The sequence below is a fragment of the Aulonocara sp. 'chitande type north' Nkhata Bay genome, linkage group LG6 (assembly GCF_057382095.1).
Source record: "Aulonocara sp. 'chitande type north' Nkhata Bay isolate Kocher_YH1m ecotype deep benthic linkage group LG6, A_spYH_male_GT1.1, whole genome shotgun sequence".
NCBI classification, from domain to species: Eukaryota; Metazoa; Chordata; class Actinopteri; order Cichliformes; family Cichlidae; genus Aulonocara; species Aulonocara sp. 'chitande type north' Nkhata Bay.
Genome location: NC_141349.1, coordinates 14,912,634 through 14,930,828, shown reverse-complemented (window position 1 = coordinate 14,930,828; position 18,195 = coordinate 14,912,634). Strand labels below are relative to the sequence as shown.

At 44.5% G+C, this 18,195-nt stretch overlaps 1 protein-coding gene across 1 annotated transcript; it reads right to left on the bottom strand.

Moving 5' to 3' along the window:
* Positions 1–241: 241 nt before the first annotated feature.
* Positions 242–11,898, bottom strand: LOC147327491 (actin, cytoplasmic 2-like). The gene is made up of 6 exons (XM_086295148.1): positions 11,776–11,898; positions 11,447–11,686; positions 1,136–1,382; positions 851–1,042; positions 573–754; positions 242–400 (listed from the first exon to the last, which is right to left on the bottom strand). Exons 1-6 carry the CDS (start codon positions 11,896–11,898, stop codon positions 257–259), a joined length of 1,128 nt encoding a protein of 375 aa, XP_086151274.1. The 3' UTR covers positions 242–256.
* Between the last annotated feature and the right edge of the window lie 6,297 nt (positions 11,899–18,195).

Sequence of the window (18,195 nt, the reverse complement as noted above, 5' to 3'; positions counted from 1 at the left end):
GATTTATGAATTTATTAATGTACTGAGTGTTATCATACAAACTTTTCCAATATCAATGGGCTTAATTTTGGAAATAAATTCAGGCGGAAGAATTTCTCCCCATCAGGGTGCATGGTACCATACCCAGAGTGATGAATTAAAAATGGAAGAGGTGTAGGCTCGGCATACATCATTCTGGTGATGTAGACATGCATGCAGAGCCAGTCACTATGGGGTTTGTAGCAGTGTGTGCTTTGGTAGGTTGAGGGCAGTCTATCTAGAAGCACTTTCTGTGGACGATGCTGGCGCCAGACTCATCGTACTCCTGCTTGCTGATCCACATGTCCTGGAAGGTGGACAGAGAAGCCAGGATGGAGCCTCCAATCCATACAGAGTACTTCCTCTCTGGGGGAGCAATAATCTGCAAGGGCAGAGATGAAGAGGGTTCAGCAATGAAGACTTTTAGGAAGTGCACTTACATTCTGCCAGACATACAAATTCAGCACAGTGTTAAATACCTTGTTCGTGTGAAAGTGAAGGACCTTTAAAAAAAGAGTGAGTATGAAAGAGTACATAAGAAGCAATAACTTTACCTTGATTTTTAGGTTTTTGGGTGCCAGTGAAGTGATCTCCTTCTGCATGCGGTCAGCAATGCCAGGGTACATGGTGGTACCTCCAGACAGCACAGTGTTGGCGTACAGGTCCTTACGGATGTCAACGTCACACTTCATGATGCTGTTAAAGGTAGTTTCATGGATACCACAAGACTCCATACCTGTGGAGAGTTGGAAAATTAGGGGTTAAGGTTAGCCTTGCTAAGGACTACTTTTTACAAATCACAGAAATCTGTCTTAAAACTGATGCTGCTTACCAAGGAATGAGGGCTGGAAGAGAGCCTCTGGGCAACGGAACCTCTCATTCCCAATAGTGATGACCTGTCCATCAGGCAGCTCATACTTCTTATCCAATGATGAAGAGCAGGCAGCTCTTTCAATCTCTCTCTCAAAGTCCAGGGCAACATAGCACAGATTCTCCTTAATGTCACGCACAATCTCACGCTCAGCTGTGAGACAAGAAAACCCCCAACTTTTTATTGTGAGTTTTAAATTTTTTCCTAGTTTTACACATCTTCTCTTGACTGTGTCCATGTGCTCACCTGTGGTGGTAAAGTTGTGGCCCCTCTCAGTGAGGATTTTACCAAGGTAGTCTGTGAGGTCCCTGCCAGCCAGGTCCAATCTGAGGATGGCATGGGGCAGAGCGTAGCCTTCATAGATGGGCACAGTGTGGGAGACACCGTCACCGGAGTCCATGACAATACCAGTGGTACGACCAGAGGCATACAGGGACAGCACTGCCTGGATGGCCACATACATGGCAGGAGTGTTGAAGGTCTCAAACATGGCCTGCAGGAGAGCAGGAGAAAAGAGATGATCAGTGAAACTAAAAGCCAAAGTACTCTGAAATAAACTCATATTGGTCATTCTGTCTCCAACCAAACAATTATTGTCCTCAACTATCTCCAATTTGCATATATTGTATGGTGGAAAATGTTAACGTTTATATGTAAGGGTAAGAAAGGCATTACTGACAAAAAAAAGACCCCCCTTCCCCAAAATCTTTTATTTACAATGTTTGGTTAAAATGTTCCGATTGTTCAAATATGTTATTTTCTTTATTTGTTGTAAAATAATGTGTGCCCCAGTCTCTAATGAGACATAGTGCTGGAAGGGTAGTTATTCCTCCGTTACACCACAAGAGGCAGTATCTCCTGAAATGAGCACCTCTAGCAGGCGTAAATATGCCAGGCCACTCACCATAATGCAGTGTGCCCAACAAGAGCTGTGTGAGACTATGTGCAAACGTGTAACCATGAACCATGTCTATATATGTACAGAAGATAAAGGCGGACTCACGAAGCTACACTGGTTTCAATTCCTTTTAACCCAAGTGTGCAACATATAATAATTCATAATAATTGTTCTGAAATTTTAGCTTCACATATCTAATAAGTTTAATATATATATATATATATATATATATATATATATATATATATATATATATATATATATATAAAAACACCCAGCACGCCCCTGCGGGCGGTTTATCCTTCAAGCTCGGGTCCTCTACCAGAGGCCTGGGAGCTTGAGGGTCCTGCGCAGTATCTTAGCTGTTCCCAGGACTGCGCTCTTCTGGACAGAGATCTCCGATGTTGTTCCCGGGATCTGCTGGAGCCACTCGCCTAGCTTGGGAGTCACCGCACCTAGTGCTCCGATTACCACGGGGACCACCGTTACCTTCACCCTCCACATCCTCTCGAGCTCTTCTCTGAGCCCTTGGTATTTCTCCAGCTTCTCGTGTTCCTTCTTCCTGATATTGCTGTCATTCGGAACCGCTACATCGATCACTACGGCCGTCTTCTTCTGTTTGTCTACCACCACTATGTCCGGTTGGTTAGCCACCACTATTTTGTCCGTCTGTATCTGGAAGTCCCACAGGATCTTAGCTCGGTCATTCTCCACCACCCTTGGGGGCATCTCCCATTTTGACCTCGGGACTTCCAGGTTATACTCGGCACAGATGTTCCTGTACACTATGCCGGCCACATGGTTATGGCGTTCCATGTATGCCTTGCCTGCTAGCATCTTGCACCCTGCTGTTATGTGCTGGATTGTCTCTGGGGCATCTTTACACAGCCTGCACCTGGGGTCTTGCCTGGTGTGATAGACCCCAGCCTCTATGGATCTTGTGCTCAGAGCTTGTTCTTGTGCTGCCATGATTAGTGCCTCTGTGCTGTCTTTCAGTCCAGCTTTGTCCAGCCACTGGTAGGATTTCTGGATATCAGCCACCTCCTCTATCTGCCGGTGGTACATACCGTGCAGGGGCCTGTCCTTCCATGATGGTTCCTCGTCTCCCTCCTCTTTCTTGGGTTTCTGCTGCCTGAGGTATTCACTGAGCACTCGGTCAGTTGGGGCCATCTTCCCAATGTATTCTTGGATGTTCCTTGTCTCATCCTGGACTGTGGTGCTGACACTCACCAGTCCCCGGCCCCCTTCTTTCCGCTTAGCGTACAGCCTCAGGGTGCTGGATTTGGGGTGAAACCCTCCATGCATGGTAAGGAGCTTTCTTGTCTTTATGTCAGTGGCTTCTATCTCCTCCTTTGGCCAGCCTATTACCCCAGCAGGGTACCTGATCACGGGCAGGGCGTACGTGTTGATGGCCCGGATCTTGTTCTTACCATTCAGCTGACTCCTCAGGACTTGCCTGACCCTCTGCAGGTACTTGGTGGTTGCAGCTTTTCTAGCGGCCTCTTCATGGTTCCCATTCGCCTGCGGGATCCCCAGGTACTTGTAACTGTCCTCTATGTCTGCAATGTTGCCTTCTGGTAGTTCAATCCCCTCAGTTCTGACTACCTTCCCTCTTTTTGTTACCATCCGACTACACTTCTCCAGTCCGAACGACATTCCAATGTCATTGCTGTATAGCCTGGTAGTGTGGATCAGTGAATCGATGTCTCGTTCACTCTTGGCATACAGCTTGATGTCATCCATGTACAGGAGGTGGCTGACAACTGCTCCGTTCCGTAGTCGGTATCCGTAGCCAGTCTTGTTAATGATCTCACTGAGGGGGTTCAGGCCTATGCAGAACAGCAGTGGGGACAGAGCATCTCCTTGGTAGATCCCGCACTTGATGGTGACTTGTGCTATGGGCTTGGAGTTGGCCTCTAGTGTTGTACGCCACATCCCCATTGAGTTCCTGATGAAGGCTCTTAGGGTCCCATTGATCTTGTACAATTCTAGGCATTCCAGTATCCAGCTGTGGGGCATTGAGTCATAGGCCTTCTTGTAATCAATCCAGGCAGTGCACAGGTTGGTCAGTCTGGTCTTGCAGTCTCGGCTGATTGTTCTGTCTACCAGTAGCTGGTGTTTTGCGCCTCTGGTATTCTTGCCAATTCCTTTCTGTGTCCCGCTCATGTATTGACCCATGTGCCTGTTCATCTTAGCCGATATGATGCCTGACAGGAGCTTCCATGTAGTACTGAGGCAGGTTATTGGTCGGTAGTTGGAGGGGACCGGTCCCTTCTTGGGGTCCTTGGGGATCAGGACCGTCCGGCCTTCGGTTAGCCATTCCGGGTGTCTCTCGTTAACTAGCAGCTGGTTCATTTGTGCTGCCAGACGCTCGTGGAGTGCAGTCAGCTTCTTCAGCCAGTAGGCGTGAACCATGTCGGGCCCTGGTGCTGTCCAACTCTTCATACTGGAGACCCTTTCTTGGATATCTGCTACTGTGATGGTTACTGGACCCTGTTCAGGGAGGTCGCTGTGGTCAGCCCTCAGATCCTCTAGCCACTGAGCATTGCCGTTATGGGTTGCATCCTTCTCCCATATGCTCTTCCAGTATTGCTCCGTCTCCAGCCTTGGTGGTGCTGTTCTCTTATTGTTCCCTTGCCACTGAGAGTACACCTTTGCTGGTTCTGTGGAGAACAGCTGGTTTATTCTCCTGCCTTCTATCTCTCTGGTGTACCTCCTCAGGCGGCTGGCCAAGGTTGTGAGTCTTTGCTTGGCAGTTTCCAAGGCCTCAGGTATGGACAGCTTGCTGTATTTCTTAGGCACCTAATTTGTTGCACCTTTCTGCAACTCCGTTAGTTGGCTAACCTCCCCTTGTTGGCTACTGCCCCTTGTCGCTGTTCAACTTGTAGCCAAGCATCTCACTGATCACTGTTGCCGTATTGTAGATCAGCTTGTTAGTGTCGGTAATCGTGGTTGTAGGTATTGCCCGTAGTGCTGCATTAACATCATCTAGCAGACCTTCTGAGGGTACTTCACGTAATCTTGGTAACCGGCTACGGGGGATCCAGGTTTCAAGCTTGGCCATGATCCTATTTTTTCCTATTTTTCCTCTCGCACTCAACGATCCTTCTCCTATCGCACTTGGGGCTATGTACCCAATCTCGGGTGGGGGTGATGATATCGCCCCCTGACCTGGCGTCCTTGGTATTTCTCCAGCTTCTCGTGTTCCTTCTTCCTGATATTGCTGTCATTCGGAACCGCTACATCGATCACTACGGCCGTCTTCTTCTGTTTGTCTACCACCACTATGTCCGGTTGGTTAGCCACCACCAACCAGCCACCATTTTGTCCGTCTGTATCTGGATATATATGGATATATATATATATATATATATATATATACGCTGGATAGCGTAGTGGTTAAACTACACGCCTTTGGAACAGAGGATCGCAAGTTCGATTCCTGCCTGGGGCGTCTGTATCCAGTAAGGGTCCTAAGGCTAGACCCCCTATGCTAAGCAAGCCTACCGCAGACATGAGCGAGACAGATAAATATGAAGGCATGCCGGCTCGGACGTCGCCCGGATCAACAAGGTCCGCGTCAGGTGTTGAGGAACCAGGGCACCCTGACGAAAAGTGGGCTACTGGAACAAGAAGGCATCGGTGGGCAAGGGACGAAAACAGGGCGTTGTTGGAATGCTACTACGCAAGTAACCCCGGCGGAAGGGGCTACATGAATAGGATGAGGGACCTATGGATTCTTCGATACCCAACATCCACAATGACGGCGAAACAACTAGTAGCTCAGTGTTCCAACATTCGAAAGAAGGGACTGCTCTCACAGCTAGAGATTGACGAGGTACAACACAAATGCTACGGCAAGGAGGAGTCAGGACGCCAGGTCAGGGGGGAGATATCATCACCCCCACCCGAGATTGGGTACATAGCCCCAAGTGCGATAGGAGAAGGATCGTTGAGTGCGAGAGGAACTGACCTGAAAAATAGGATCATGGCCAAGCTTGAAACCTGGATCCCCCGTAGCCGGTTACCAAGATTACGTGAAGTACCCTCAGAAGGTCTGCTAGATGATGTTAATGCAGCACTACGGGCAATACCTACAACCACGATTACCGACACTAACAAGCTGATCTACAATACGGCAGCAGTGATCAGTGAGATGCTTGGCTACAAGTTGAACAGCCACAAGGGGCAGTACCCTCCATGGAGAAGGAGGCTAGAGGGCAAGATCAAAGTAGCACGGAGGGAGGTTAGCCAACTAACGGAGTTGCAGAAAGGTGCGACAAATAAGGTGCCTAAGAAATACAGCAAGCTGTCCATACCTGAGGCCTTGGAAACTGCCAAGCAAAGACTCACAGCCTTGGCCAGCCGCTTGAGGAGGTACACCAGAGAGATAGAAGGCAGGAGAATAAACCAGCTGTTCTCCACAGAACCAGCAAAGGTGTACTCTCAGTGGCAAGGGAACAATAAGAGAACAGCACCACCAAGGCTGGAGACGGAGCAATACTGGAAGAGCATATGGGAGAAGGATGCAACCCATAACGGCAATGCTCAGTGGCTAGTGGATCTGAGGGCAGACCACAGCGACCTCCCTGAACAGGGTCCAGTAACCATCACAGTGGCAGATATCCAAGAAAGGGTCTCCAGTATGAAGAGTTGGACAGCACCAGGGCCCGACATGGTTCACGCCTACTGGCTGAAGAAGCTGACTGCACTCCACGAGCGTCTGGCAGCACAAATGAACCAGCTGCTAGTTAACGAGAGACACCCGGAATGGCTAACTGAAGGCCGGACGGTCCTGATCCCCAAGGACCCCAAGAAGGGACCGGTCCCCTCCAACTACCGACCAATAACCTGCCTCAGTACTACATGGAAGCTCCTGTCAGGCATCATATCGGCTAAGATGAACAGGCACATGGGTCAATACATGAGCGGGACACAGAAAGGAATTGGCAAGAATACCAGAGGTGCAAAACACCAGCTACTGGTAGACAGAACAATCAGCCGAGACTGCAAGACCAGACTGACCAACCTGTGCACTGCCTGGATTGATTACAAGAAGGCCTATGACTCAATGCCCCACAGCTGGATACTGGAATGCCTAGAATTGTACAAGATCAATGGGACCCTAAGAGCCTTCATCAGGAACTCAATGGGGATGTGGCGTACAACACTAGAGGCCAACTCCAAGCCCATAGCACAAGTTACCATCAAGTGCGGGATCTACCAAGGAGATGCTCTGTCCCCACTGCTGTTCTGCATAGGCCTGAACCCCCTCAGTGAGATCATTAACAAGACTGGCTACGGATACCGACTACGGAACGGAGCAGTTGTCAGCCACCTCCTGTACATGGATGACATCAAGCTGTATGCCAAGAGTGAACGAGACATCGATTCACTGATCCACACTACCAGGCTATACAGCAATGACATTGGAATGTCGTTCGGACTGGAGAAGTGTAGTCGGATGGTAACAAAGAGAGGGAAGGTAGTCAGAACTGAGGGGATTGAACTACCAGAAGGCAACATTGCAGACATAGAGGACAGTTACAAGTACCTGGGGATCCCGCAGGCAAATGGGAACCATGAAGAGGCCGCTAGAAAGGCTGCAACCACCAAGTACCTGCAGAGGGTCAGGCAAGTCCTGAGGAGTCAGCTGAATGGTAAGAACAAGATCCGGGCCATCAACACATACGCCCTGCCCGTGATCAGGTACCCTGCTGGGATAATAGGCTGGCCAAAGGAGGAGATAGAAGCCACTGACATAAAGACAAGAAAGCTCCTGACCATGCATGGAGGGTTTCACCCCAAGTCCAGCACCCTGAGGCTGTACGCTAAGCGGAAGGAAGGGGGCCGGGGACTGGTGAGTGTCAGCACCACAGTCCAGGATGAGACAACGAACATCCAAGAATACATTGGGAAGATGGCCCCAACTGACCGAGTGCTCAGTGAATACCTCAGGCAGCAGAAACCCAAGAAAGAGGAGGGAGACGAGGAACCATCATGGAAGGACAGGCCCCTGCACGGTATGTACCACCGGCAGATAGAGGAGGTGGCTGATATCCAGAAATCCTACCAGTGGCTGGACAAAGCTGGACTGAAAGACAGCACAGAGGCACTAATCATGGCAGCACAAGAACAAGCTCTGAGTACAAGATCCATAGAGGCTGGGGTCTATCACACCAGGCAAGACCCCAGGTGCAGGCTGTGTAAAGATGCCCCAGAGACAATCCAGCACATAACAGCAGGGTGCAAGATGCTAGCAGGCAAGGCATACATGGAACGCCATAACCAAGTGGCCGGCATAGTGTACAGGAACATCTGTGCCGAGTATAACCTAGAAGTCCCGAGGTCAAAATGGGAGATGCCCCCAAGGGTGGTGGAGAATGACCGAGCTAAGATCCTGTGGGACTTCCAGATACAGACGGACAAAATGGTGGTGGCTAACCAACCGGACATAGTGGTGGTAGACAAACAGAAGAAGACGGCCGTAGTGATCGATGTAGCGGTTCCGAATGACAGCAATATCAGGAAGAAGGAACACGAGAAGCTGGAGAAATACCAAGGGCTCAGAGAAGAGCTCGAGAGGATGTGGAGGGTGAAGGTAACGGTGGTCCCCGTGGTAATCGGAGCACTAGGTGCGGTGACTCCCAAGCTAGGCGAGTGGCTCCAGCAGATCCCGGGAACAACATCGGAGATCTCTGTCCAGAAGAGCGCAGTCCTGGGAACAGCTAAGATACTGCGCAGGACCCTCAAGCTCCCAGGCCTCTGGTAGAGGACCCGAGCTTGAAGGATAAACCGCCCGCAGGGGCGTGCTGGGTGTTTAGTTATATATATATATATATATATACACACACACAGTGGGGCAAAAAAGTATTTAGTCAGCCACCGATTATGGAAGTTCCCCCACTTAAAATGATGACAGAGGTCAGTAATTTGGACCAGAGGTACACTTCAACTGTGAGAGACAGAATGTGAAAAAAAAATCCATGAATTCACATGGTAGGATTTGTAAAGAATTTATTCGTAAATTAGGGTGGAAAATAAGTATTTGGTCACCTCAAACAAGGAAAATCTCTGGCTCTCACAGACCTGTAACGTCTTCTGGAAGAAGCTTTTCTGTCCCCCACTCGTTACCTGTATGAATGGCACCTGTTTGAACTCATCATCTGTATAAAAGACACCTGTCCATAGCCTCAAACAGTCAGACTCCAAACTCCGCCATGGCCAAGACCAAAGAGCTTTCGAAGGACACCAGGAAAAGTATTGTAGACCTGCACCAGACTGGGAAGAGTGAATCTACAATAGGCAAGCAGCTTGGTGTGAAAAAATCCACTGTGGGAGCAATCATCAGAAAATGGAAGACATACAAGACCACTGATAATCTCCCTCGATCTGGGGCTCCACGCAAGATCTCATCCCGTGGGGTCAAAATGATCATGAGAACGGTGAGCAAAGATCCCAGAACCACACGGGGGGACCTGGTGAATGACCTGCAGAGAGCTGGGACCAAAGTAACAAAGGTCACCATCAGTAACACACTACAACGGCAGGGAATCAAATCCCGCAGTGCCAGACGTGTTCCGCTGCTGAAGCCAGTGCATGTCCAGGCCCGTCTGAAGTTTGCCAGAGAGCACATGGATGATACAGCAGAGGATTGGGAGAATGTCATGTGGTCAGATGAAACCAAAGTAGAACTTTTTGGTATAAACTCAACTCGTGGTGTTTGGAGGAAGAAGAATACTGAGTTGCATCCCAAGAACACCATACCTACTGTGAAGCATGGGGGTGGAAACATCATGCTATGGGGCTGTTTTTCTGCCAAGGGGACAGGACGACTGATCCGTGTTAAGGACAGAATGAATGGGGCCATGTATCGTGAGAGTTTGAGCCAAAACCTCCTTCCATCAGTGAGAACTTTGAAGATGAAACGAGGCTGGGTCTTTCAACATGACAATGATCCAAAACACACCGCCCGGGCAACAAAGGAGTGGCTCCGTAAGAAGCATTTGAAAGTCCTGGAGTGGCCTAGCCAGTCTCCAGACCTCAACCCCATAGAAAATCTGTGGTGGGAGTTGAAAGTCCGTGTTGCTCGGCGACAGCCCCAAAACATCACTGCTCTCGAGAAGATCTGCATGGAGGAATGGGCCAAAATACCAGCTACTGTGTGTGCAAACCTGGTAAAGACCTATAGTAAACGTTTGACCTCTGTTATTGCCAACAAAGGTTATGTTACAAAGTATTGAGTTGTATTTTTGTTATTGACCAAATACTTATTTTCCACCCTGATTTACGAATAAATTCTTTACAAATCCTACCATGTGGATTCATGGATTTTTTTTTTCACATTCTGTCTCTCACAGTTGAAGTGTACCTCTGGTGCAAATTACTGACCTCTGTCATCATTTTAAGTGGGGGAACTTGCACAATTGGTGGCTGACTAAATACTTTTTTGCCCCACTGTATATATATATATATATATATATATATATATATATATATATATATATATATATATATATATATATATATATATATATATATATATATATATTTTTTTTTTTTTTTTTTTTTTTTTTTTTTTTTTCTTATATTTCGGGTCGATGACTTGTATAGACTAAGAGGCATCCTAACCAAAATGACTACCACAGCATTCTGTAGCACTATGCAATACCTTCTGCTATGCACCTAGTTGGTCATGGGTTCATCCTACAGTAAGCATAAGTAAGCTACAGTAAGCTTAAGTCCAAGCTATGCCAGAACTCCCTCAGGAAAAAAGAACAAGATGCTGAGCTTGAAAACATGGTCTCCAGCACAGTCTCCAGACTTAAACCCTCTTGAGCTGGTTTGAGATAAACTGGACCGAAGAGTGAAAGCAAAGCCACCTACAAGTGCCACACATTTATCGGTACTTTTGCAAAAGATATGGGAAGAACTTTCTGAACATTATTTGATTTCTGTTTCGAAAGAATGCCACATGTTCAGCTGCTATATCTGCTAAAGGTGGCTACTTTGATAAGTCAAAAGTTAAGAATACATTTTGGTCTATATATTGATTCCGTGATTTATTTTTTAACTGCAATTGCTTATTTGTAGCTGTCATTTCAGAGTGCAATGAGACATTAAACTACATAATTTTCAATAAAAAACTGGAAAAATTGGCGCGTTCTTTTGACGGGTAGTGCAACTTGAAAAGTAGTTGATATATGAAGATAAATTTTCACAACAATCATATAAATAAATCTAATTTTTGAACCATAAAATCTAAAATCATAAAATTCATCATAGGAGATGGTTGAATAGAAAATGTGGTCTGAGATGAAATGTACCATATGTGTTTAGTCATACAGAAACAACAGCATGAATACTGTAATAAAATGACTCTTTTGCTATACTGACTGTATAAGTCTGAGTGCAGTAATTTGCACTGCTATTAACAGTTACTTCACGCAGACACCAGTGTAGTTCAACATTTGTTTTCTACTTCAGCTTAAGTCTGATGAGTCTAATTTATAAACAGCAGCGCCCATGCTGCAGCTCATCATTTCTGATGCATCACAGTGCAAAGATAGAAACCCAAAGCATCTGCAAAGGCAAAAAAAAAAAAAAAAGTTTAAGGTAGGTTGAAGGAGTAGGAGGAAACTGGTGTCAGCCCTCATTACCTGTGCCATCCTTTCCCTGTTTATCTTGGGGTTCAGGGGGGCCTCTGTGAGGAGGACTGGGTGGTCCTCAGGGGAAACTCTCAGCTCATTGTAAAACATGTGATGCCAGAACATCTCCATGTCATCCCAGTTGGTAACAATACCGTGCTCAATGGGGTACTTGAGAGTCAGGATTCTTCTTTTGTTCTGTGCCTCGTCACCCACAAAGCTGTCTTTGTGGCTCATACCAATCATTACACCCTGGGCAACAAAGAAAAAAACAATTGTTACAAAATTTACAGGGTATTTGAGGTTTATAAAGTACTCTTGAGGAATATGTAATGGAATACCTGATGTCTGGGGCGTCCAGCAATGGAGGGGAACACAGCATGTGGAGCATTATTTCCTGCAAAGCCAACTTTGCACATACCGGACCCATTATCTATGACAACGGCAACAATTTCGTCTTCCATTTTCTGAACGAAAAAAAAAGGTAATAGAGGTTTTTTAGACTTGATGTTAAGCAGTAATCTGGGTTAAATCTAGCAGATAGCCTGGATAAAAAGTCTTGTTGTTAAAGAGAACGAATGCTGGATGTCGCAGTGGCGCAGTGTTCAGTGTTAAGTGACCTTAAATGACAATTTTCTTCATAGGTCCAACGACAGCAAAAATGTTAATTTTACTTGTTCCTTCTACAAAATTAGTTGGACCTGCAGTCATCAGCCAGCACTGCAGGCCTTGCCAAAGCAGATGCTAACTGTAAGGAGTTAGCATCTGCTTTGTAGTCTAACAAATACTGATTTGTTAGACTACAAAACTGAAAACATCGATGACCATAGTTATTACATACCATCAAAAATCCACTCATCAGCTACTTTGTTAGGTATAAGTGTTTAAGTGCTTGTTAACACTAGAACCCCTCGCACAAAGGTAACATGATCCTCTGATTAACAGAGGCCATACCAGATAGGCTTGAACAGAATTTGGATTGAAAGTGATAATTTAAGTAAAAATTAAAAAACTCTAAAGATTTTACTTTCCAGAAATTGTCCTGATCTCCACCAAAATTTGGCAGGTCTACCAAATATGAATGACCTAAACCTTGGTTCAAGATAAGTTACATTTTCAGTTCTACAGTATGTTGTGTTAAAATTATTGTATAGTTTCTTGTCAAAATCTGGAAATACTGATACGACTCATCTGATTTTAATTTATACTATAATCAAAGTTATTTACAGTTAAAGTTACCTATAACTGTAAGTGTAATAGAGGGTAGGGGAGAATAGGTGCTGAGTGTATATATATATATATATATATATATATATATATATATATATATATATATATATATATATATATATATATATATATACAGGGTGGGCCATTTATATGGATACACCATAATAAAATGGGAATAGTTGGCGATATTAAAGTCCTGTTTGTGGCACATTAGTATATGTGAGGGGGCAAAACCCTCAAGATGGGTGGTGACCATGGTGGCCATTTAGAAGACCACCCATCTCCCATGCTATAGTTAGCAAACTGCTTGCTAAGTTTCGTGAAACTGGTTCAGTGTTGGATTTGCCAAAATGTGGATGCAAGAAAACTGTCACTAATGAAGAAACATCAGTGGCTGTCCTAGCTTCATTCAGCAAGAGCCCACAGCGTAGCACTCGCCTCATGTCACTGGAGAGTGGCATTAGTCGAACATCCCTTCGGCAGATATTAGCTACTCACAAATGGCACCCTTACAAACTCCAGCTACTGCAGCATCTCAACGAGGATGACCCAGATCAGCGCACAGAATTTGCAGAATGGGCAAAACAAAAATTGGAACAGGACCCTCAGTTCACGCAGAAGATTTTGTTCAGTGATGAGGCAAACTTTTATGTGAATGGTGAAGTTAACAAACAAAACCACCGCTATTGGTCTGACACTAACCCACATTGGATGGATCCCTCCAAGACTGTTGGAACAACAAAAGTGATGGTTTGGTGTGGTATATGGGGTACAACGATAGTGGGTCCATTCTTCATCAATGGAAACCTCAAGGCCACTGGATATTTGAAATTGCTACATGATGATGTGTTTCCCTCTTTATGCACTGAAGCTGGCACGTTCCCTGAGTTTTTCCAGCAAGATGGTGCACCACCACATTATGGGTGCCAGGTCCGAGCATTCCTAGATGAACAGTTTCCTGGAAAGTGGATTGGTCGTCGTGGGCCAGTTGAATGGCCCCCAAGGTCTCCCGATCTGACCCCCTTAGACTTTTATCTTTGGGGTCACCTGAAGGCAATTGTCTATGGTGTGAAGATACGAGATGTGCAGCACCTGAAACTACAGATACTGGATGCCTGTGCTGGCATTTCTCCTGCGGTGTTGCTATCAGTGTGTGAAGAGTGGGAGAAGAGGATTGCATTGACAATCCAACACAATGGGCAGCACATTGAACACATTTTATAAGTGGTCAGAAACTTGTAAATAACTCATGAAAGAATAAAGTTACGTTGAAACCAAGCACACCATTGTTTTTCTTGTGACATTACCAATAAGTTTGATGTGTCACATGGCCCTATTCCTATTGAAAAAACAAAAGTTGTTTCCAAGATGGCCGACTTCTAAATGGCCACCATGGTCACCACCCATCTTGAGGAGTTTCCCCCGTCACATATAATAATGGATTGCATTTCTATAGCGTTCAAAGCACTTTACACTATTCATTCACTCTCACATTCATACACTGGTGGAGGCAAGCTACAGTTGTAGCCACAGCTGCCCTGAGGCAGACTGACAGAGGCGAGGCTGCCATATTGCGCCATCGGCCCCTCTGGCCAACACCAGTAGGGGGTAGGTGTCTTGCCCAAGGACACAACGACCGAGACTGTCCGAGCCGGGGCTCGAACCGGCAACCTTCCGATTACAAGACGAGCACCCAACTCTTGAGCCACGATCACATATACTAATGTGCCACAAACAGGACTTTAATATCACCAACCATTCCCATTTTATTACGGTGTATCCATATAAATGGCCCACCCTGTATACAATATACTCAAATTTTCAATTGAATCTGCAACTGAAGCAGTTGGTTAGTATGATTTTGACTTTTTGAATTCCAGATGTTCCACTCTTGTCTAATTTAAAATAATGACAAAAGTAAGGAATAAATATTGAGTTTGGCTCAATGACTCCACTGTGCTTGTTCCTTAGTTATGTTATGTCTATATGATGGAAAGCTTTAAGTATCCGTTACTGAATATTTTTTAATTTAACTTTTAAACATGTTAGTTTTATTGTTGTTAAAATGTACAAGTACATAAATGTCATTAACTTAAAAAAAATAAAAATAAATTTGCCTTAATTTTTGTTCTGCTGACATCCTTGGGTTTACAGTGTGTGTATGGAGGTGTTTTCATTATATTCTTTTGCTTCTTTTTCTAAAAGATAAAATATTTCATCACTTGTCTTTGTCAGCTATTAGAAAATCGTTTTTGGTAATCTAGTAGATATTTATTTAACTATTAAAACAATATTTTTTTTACAATTCTTAAGTCAAAGTCATGTCTATTCAGAGTTCAGACAGGCATTACAAATGGTATGATTTAATGGGATTTATTTGCTTAGTCAAAAGTTTCTGTTTTTGTCTTTCTAAAAAAGTCATCACATACCAATGTGTTGATGTCAAAGGAGAATAGCTGGACTGCTTTGATGTGACAGCAAGGCAACATTAACTAAAATAATCACTTTTTAGAACCAAAGAATGCAGAAGAGCATTTCTGAACATGCAAGACTTTGAAGCAGGTGGGCTAGAGCAGCAGAAGAACATGCCAGGTGCCACGCCTATCAGCTAAGAACAAAAAAAGTCTCCAAAACTGCAAAATAAAATTGGAAAAAGATTGTCTCATTGTCTCATCTGATGAGTCTCAATTTCTGGTGTGACATTTCACTGGTAGTGGTGTGTTTGCATGAAAGTACAGATGCAACCTTTCTTGTTTCAGTGGTTCAGGCTGGTAGTGGTGTAATGGTCCTGGGGATATTTTCTTGGTACACTGGGTATCAGCCGAGCATCATCTAAACACCAAAGTCTGCTTGAGAGTTTTTGTTAAACCGTGTCCCTTTATAGCCACTGTATACTCATCTTCTTATGGCTGCTTCCAGCAGGATCCCTCACCATGTCACGAAGCTCAAAACATCTCAAACTGTTACTGGTACTCAAATGACCTTCACAGTTCCAGATCTGAATCCAAGACTGCACCTTTGAGATGTTTTGGAATAGGAGACTTGCATCATGATGACCTGTTGCTTCACAGTAAGAAGGTCCTGGGCCTTTCTTTGTGGAGACTGAAAGTTCTCCTTGTGCAATCGTGGGTTCTCTGCGGGTACTCTGGCCTCCTCCCACAGTCCAATAACAGATGAGGCTTCATCATTAGGTTATTCTTAATTGGCTGTAGATGTGAATGTGATGTGGATGTCTGTCTGTCTCTCTTTGCCAACCCTGTGAGAGACAGCTGACCTCTCTAGGGTGTATCCTGCCTCCGGTAAAGTCTGGAGCTTGAATCATGTAGGAAGAATTAAGGCAGTTCCGAAGGCAAGAGGTGGTCTACGCATAGCTACCAACACATTTCTACGAAAGCTGTCAATGTATAACAAGTATAATTTAAGTGGTTATTTCAACTAAAATGAGGACTTATAGAAAACCTGATCTTTTAACTTAAATGGTGAAAAAAAACCACTTCCTGGTGTTTAAAATACAAAGCTTAAAATGTCAAATGAAAACGTTTTATACATGAGAAAAACTTCCATTGGCATTTAGCACTTGTCTTACCTGTGTGAGGGAGCGTATTCAGTGTAGGAGGACTGGCAGTAAGCACTATACACTCCAGTGGGATTTAGTATCTGAATTTGACTGCAAATGAAGGCCAATAAATTGGAGGATTTTATCAGAGGTCGTGCTGCAGCCCCTCTCCATAAGAGCAGAACTTTTCACATGAGTTACTCTGATTGGCTCAGACACATCCACTGGGTATGGCATATACAGTCACTGGTTCTGCACTTTGGCAACACGGGGGGAGAAGTTCCAGTAAACTAACCTATGTACTGTCAGTGTTAACTATCTGGGGTCGGGCAGTGTTCAATAAATCCTATTTTTATCATCTGTCCAAATTATCGCAGTGTGCACAACTTTGATAGGCATTATAAGTATTGTGAATGGGGCCAATAAATCCTGATTATGTCCATTATTCATATAACGTACTCATATAACATACCCTTCCATATTTGTGCACTGGAAACCTAACAGAATAATTAATTTATATAATTTAATTAATGGGATAAATGTGATTTCACCAGAGCATTTACGTGTTGCTCATTTGCAGATACCAGGACACTGGGTCTTGAGGCCACATGCACTGGAGGCACAGACCACATGGCACTCTGTGCCAGAGATGCATGTGGTCTGACTTAGGGGGGCTAATGTTTACAGCATGATTGTGATGAGACTATAAATTTCTTATCTCCCATCACCTCTCTTCACCTAACCTATGGTGCATGTGATTTTCAAGGACTCATTAATCTTGTAGGCCTGAATGAGATATGATTAACAGTTGTGGAATTTCCCATACATACCTATGTTTGGTATCAAAATAAAGCTATTACCCCTGTTATCAATTTATTACACATGAACACATGAACATTGTAGTGGAAAACTTGTATTTCAACACACTTAACCTTTTGTATACTAATGGTATATGATTGTAGCCTTCTTGTAACCTGACTGTGTGTACAGTGACAAACAAATTACTGTAAGCTGCAAGGTCATGAGACGTTTTATGTCTTTGTTATCAAGCAGGTGCCTATAAGACCGTGATAATAAAGTTCCCTAGAGCTGATGAGACAAAGTTTATATGCACACAATAAGTATAAAAAAGCAGTTTTCTTTCTGTATTAATACTGGTGTTACGACTGTCCGTGCTATATTGGTACATTTATAAAAGAAAGTAGGGACATGCAGCGCCAAAAGATTGTTACTAATCAAGTGTCTCAGTGTTTAAGTGTCAAAAGCAAGATAGAAACCAGATTAACCTCCTGTCACAGCAGTCACTGCACAGCAGCTTACAACATCTCAGACTGCAGGATGGATAGATGCCCCTTAAATCAAAAACTGGTTAGTTCTGCAAGATCACTTTATGAAAATACTAAGATGTCATGGTCTTGGGTCTGTGACACAGTTTTTATGTGTTTGGACTTTTGATTCTGTTTATTTAATATTGTGAAGTTAAGATTCTGTTCCAAGTTCTGGTTATTATGATTGAGATCCCTCTGTTTAATATTTGTTTTCTCAGGTCTTCTTAGTTTTGTTATCTAGTCTTTAGGTTTTGTTATCAAGCCTCTATGCCCCATACTCTTGTCTCTGCAGTCTCAGTGTCAAGCTTGAATGTCTTTTTCTGAGTTTCTGAGGCAGAGAACATAGAGGGAGAAATAATGAAAGGTGTTTTCAGTGTGGAGCCACAGTACATTGGTTTAATGATTGATCTGAAAAGGCAGGAACTGAAACTGTTTGACTCGGGTCGGAGGGTGAGAAGGGGAAGGTGTCAAAGCCCAAAGTATTTCCATATTAACCATTCACCCAGACAGTAGATGAAAAGAGGGGGGGGGGGGGGGGGGGGTTACATGACATCCGTTTTGTCCCTGGAGGATGGGAAATGACCACGTCCAGTGGCATATATCTCTGTCTAACTGAACTCAGAGGCTGGAGGCCTTAGTTTGTTTGT